Below are 3,361 nucleotides of genomic sequence, written 5' to 3'. Positions count from 1 at the left end.
GGGAAGAATGAGGATCCAGGAAGTGAATGCCCCTCCCACACACACTTCCTCTTTAACCTGCTGGATCCCCTTTTGACCTCTGCACTGGCTGCCCATGTCCCTAGTGAGCTAGGGCCCCTGCAGTATGGTANGCCAAGCNGTCAGACAGTCTCAAGTAAGGGGGTGTCAGGGATTGCCTGAGGCTCCCACTCCCTGTAGCCCTGGCTCTGTCTCCTCCTGTGGGACACAAACAGGTTTGACAAGTTTTCAGTGTAGACAGGGCTCCACTCATGACTTCCAGGAAAGTGAGTCTTAGAAAGCAAGGGGCAGCCAGGGCTGTGGTAGAGGAAGGACTCTTCTAGAAGCCTCAGCCTCTTCTCTAGTGGACCACTCAGTTGTATCCCAGGCTAAGAGCTGCAGGCTGATGGGAGAACCTCTCTTGCCCCCTCTCCTGAGGGAATGGCAAAGGATTCCTATTTCCTAAGTCTGCCTGTCTGACTGTTTATCTGCCTTGCCCTCTCCCTTCTCCACCTCCCGTTGCTTTCCTTATTGGAGATAGGATCCTACCAGCCAGGCTGACCTCAAACTTGCAATCTTCTTGTACTGAACACTCGGAATGTATGAGACAAAATAAATCCTTTAAACCCTTCCTCTCTGAAGTTGTTCTCAGCCATCTTGTTACAGGGGTGGGGGNGGGGAGGGGAGCCAGTTTAGTGGCTTAGGAAATCAAGGGGCTCTCTACCTGCTGCCAAGCTGAGACCTTTATTTCATCCCCAGGATCCCGGTGGTGGAAGGAGAGAAGCAACTCCCCTATATGTCCCTTAACATCTACGCATTCACACCCCCACACAATAAAGTAACTCATATTTTCCATTACTCCCTTGCAGACTTAAGTATGACACACACAGAGGAGATGAGACCTCGGTCGAGACCTGTGTGCCTCCAGAATCTCCCTCTGTCCTCGCTCTGATCTTTTGGTGTCTTCAGTGGTGTCTTTTGGTGAGCAGACGTTTTTAATCACAATGAAGTCCCCTTTAGCCCCCATGTAGCCCATCTTTGATGCCATGCATGCAAGGAGAGAGCTCTCTGCCTACAGTTTAATGTCCCTGAACCCATCTCTCCTCCTCCCTAACTCCGCTTCTGCCCGGCTCCTTCTGCCAAGTTTCTCCCTCTCGGTCCCACCCTCCATCCCACTCACACCCTGTCCCAGCTTTGGCCCATCTGAGACTCTTTCTCCCCACAGTCCTCATGACCTGCACATGAACAACCCTGTCTCATCCAGGAGACTCAAAGACGCTAGGTGCTCAATAAAACCCCCACCAATGAAGTCAACGCCCTGTGGTCCAGATGAGGGGCATTACAAATGTCCATTACTTTTAATTATCAGCTCATCAGGAACAGCTGAGCAGAGCAAGGGAACCGAGAGTTTTGGAAAAACTAGCGTGGAAGGGAATGTTTCACCATCTTCCCAACCAGAGTGCTAACCACGCAAACATCACCCAGACGCACATCTCTGTGTTATTTATTCCCACTTCAGCCCCAGACTCTGGGGGTGATGGAAACTGTTTCCCTACCTATGCTAGCCCTGTACTGCCCCCCGCCCACCCCACCCCATCTTGGCTGACTCCAGGTATGGAGGAGATACATCTAGTCCTTCTCCTCGCCGTGTGTGATGACGTAGCACAGATTCCTGTAGTCTAAGTTGCCACAGACATCTGGTGGGAAAGCTGCAAACATCTGCTTGACCTGGGAAAGGGAGTTGAGGGTTACATAGGGACTGCTGAAGAAAGGAGAAGTCAGAACAATGGATGTATGGGAATGTCTCTCCCCCAAAAAGATCACACTCACCTCCTCCTCACTGAACCGGTCAGCCTGGGTCATAAGCTTTTCCTTAATGCTGTTGGTAGAAAGAAGCCATCATGTCTTGTGGAAAAGCTGCCTGGTGGCCACCTGGACATGAAGTTTCTAGAGGAGCTCTAGCCCAGATGATCCCAGTCTAGGGCTGGTTCTCCCAGCCCCAAGGCATCTCTTTGACCCCTAACTGCTTCTCTTGCAACCTCTATACTCCTAGCAACAACCGGGAAGAGATGAAACAAACTTGAGACTCTGATGTGACTTGGAGACTTCTCGGATTTCCATGGTGTGAGAACAACTAATCTTAGACTCTTGGGAGGAGTTCTTGGTCATTGTCAGAGAGTGGTACCGGGGGGCCTAGACCATGGAAGGCAAATGCTCTACTGCCCCTCACTGGGCAGGTGCTCTACCACTGAGCCACGCCCCCAGCCCCTCCCTGGGGATTCTAGGCAGGGGCTCTACCACTGAGCCACGCCCCCAGGCCCTCACTGGGGGATTCTAGGCAGGGGCTCTGCCACTGAGCCACGCCCCCAGGCCCTCCCTGGGGATTCTAGGCAGGGGCTCTGCCACTGAGCCACGCCCCCAGCCCCTCCCTGGGGATTCTAGGCAGGGGCTCTACCACTGAGCCACGCCCCCAGCCCCTCACTGGGGGATTCTAGGCAGGGGCTCTACCACTGAGCCACGCCCCCAGCCCCTCACTGGGGATTCTAGGCAGGNGCTCTACCCTCAAGTTGTATCCAGAGTCCTCACTACTTTCTGTTTTGAAACATCTCTCACTAAGTTTCCCAGGTTTGCCTCAAACTTACTCAGTAGCTCAGGTTGATCTTGAATCTCCTGCCTCAGCTTCTATAGTAGCTGGAATGACCTGCCTGCACGCCTGCCCGCCTGCCCTACCCCCGTCTTTTCCTTGATGCCTCTTCCAGCTTGTGGTTTTGGCTATTTGTGTTTGGCCTCCAGCATTTCCCAAACTATATCATACTGTTCAAGGCCAAGAGCATCATGGGAAGACGTGGTCCAGCCTTCTCATGCAAGACCTGGGACATTCGTGCAAGAATCCCCTTTATTTGTGAGAAACCGAGACTGGGGGATGGGGGGGCTTATGACTTCCCTGCCATCCCAAAGAGAGGCTGTGACAGGGTTGGGCCTGATTCCTTAGGGATCGAGGAGAATACAGCTAGAGGTGAGGCCTGCACCCAGTTCTGCACAATAATTTACATCCTTCACAGCTGGCGAAGGTTTGCAAGCACTGGGGTTCTGTGGGCAAGGATGGGACCAGAGAGCTAAGCAGAGCCTCTGCTCTCAGGGTATCCTCTGGCGCCGTTGGTAGCAGGCCCTGGTTAAGGAGCCACACATATTTTCCATTGTTTATTACTATGGGACAGTCACAGTTTCCAGGTTACCAACGAAGGGGACTTTGCGTATACTCTGTTTCGACCAGATCCATTTCTGTGGCCTATCTGGCCAGCAGCCCTGTCTGCTAGGTTTCCACAGCCCAGAACTGTTCCTTCCATTCCCAAAATTAGTCCCT

At 52.8% G+C, this 3,361-nt stretch overlaps 1 protein-coding gene across 1 annotated transcript in view; it reads right to left on the bottom strand.

The window, feature by feature from the left end:
* Nucleotides 1-1,485: 1,485 nt before the first annotated feature.
* Myl10 (myosin light chain 10) overlaps nucleotides 1,486-3,361 on the bottom strand; it is a 6,179-nt gene continuing 4,303 nt past the window's right edge. Inside the window, exons 3-4 of the mRNA XM_021163660.1 lie at nucleotides 1,828-1,876; nucleotides 1,486-1,725 (exon numbers count right to left, since the gene is read on the bottom strand). Of these exons, the coding sequence (XP_021019319.1) occupies nucleotides 1,627-1,725; nucleotides 1,828-1,876 (148 nt within the window). The 3' untranslated portion in view covers nucleotides 1,486-1,626. The remainder of the gene's footprint in view (nucleotides 1,726-1,827; nucleotides 1,877-3,361) is intronic.

The sequence above is a fragment of the Mus caroli genome, chromosome 5, assembly GCF_900094665.2.
Source record: "Mus caroli chromosome 5, CAROLI_EIJ_v1.1, whole genome shotgun sequence".
NCBI lineage: Eukaryota > Metazoa > Chordata > Mammalia > Rodentia > Muridae > Mus > Mus caroli.
Note: the sequence above shows the minus strand (reverse complement) of the source record. Positions and strands in the feature narration are given on the sequence as shown.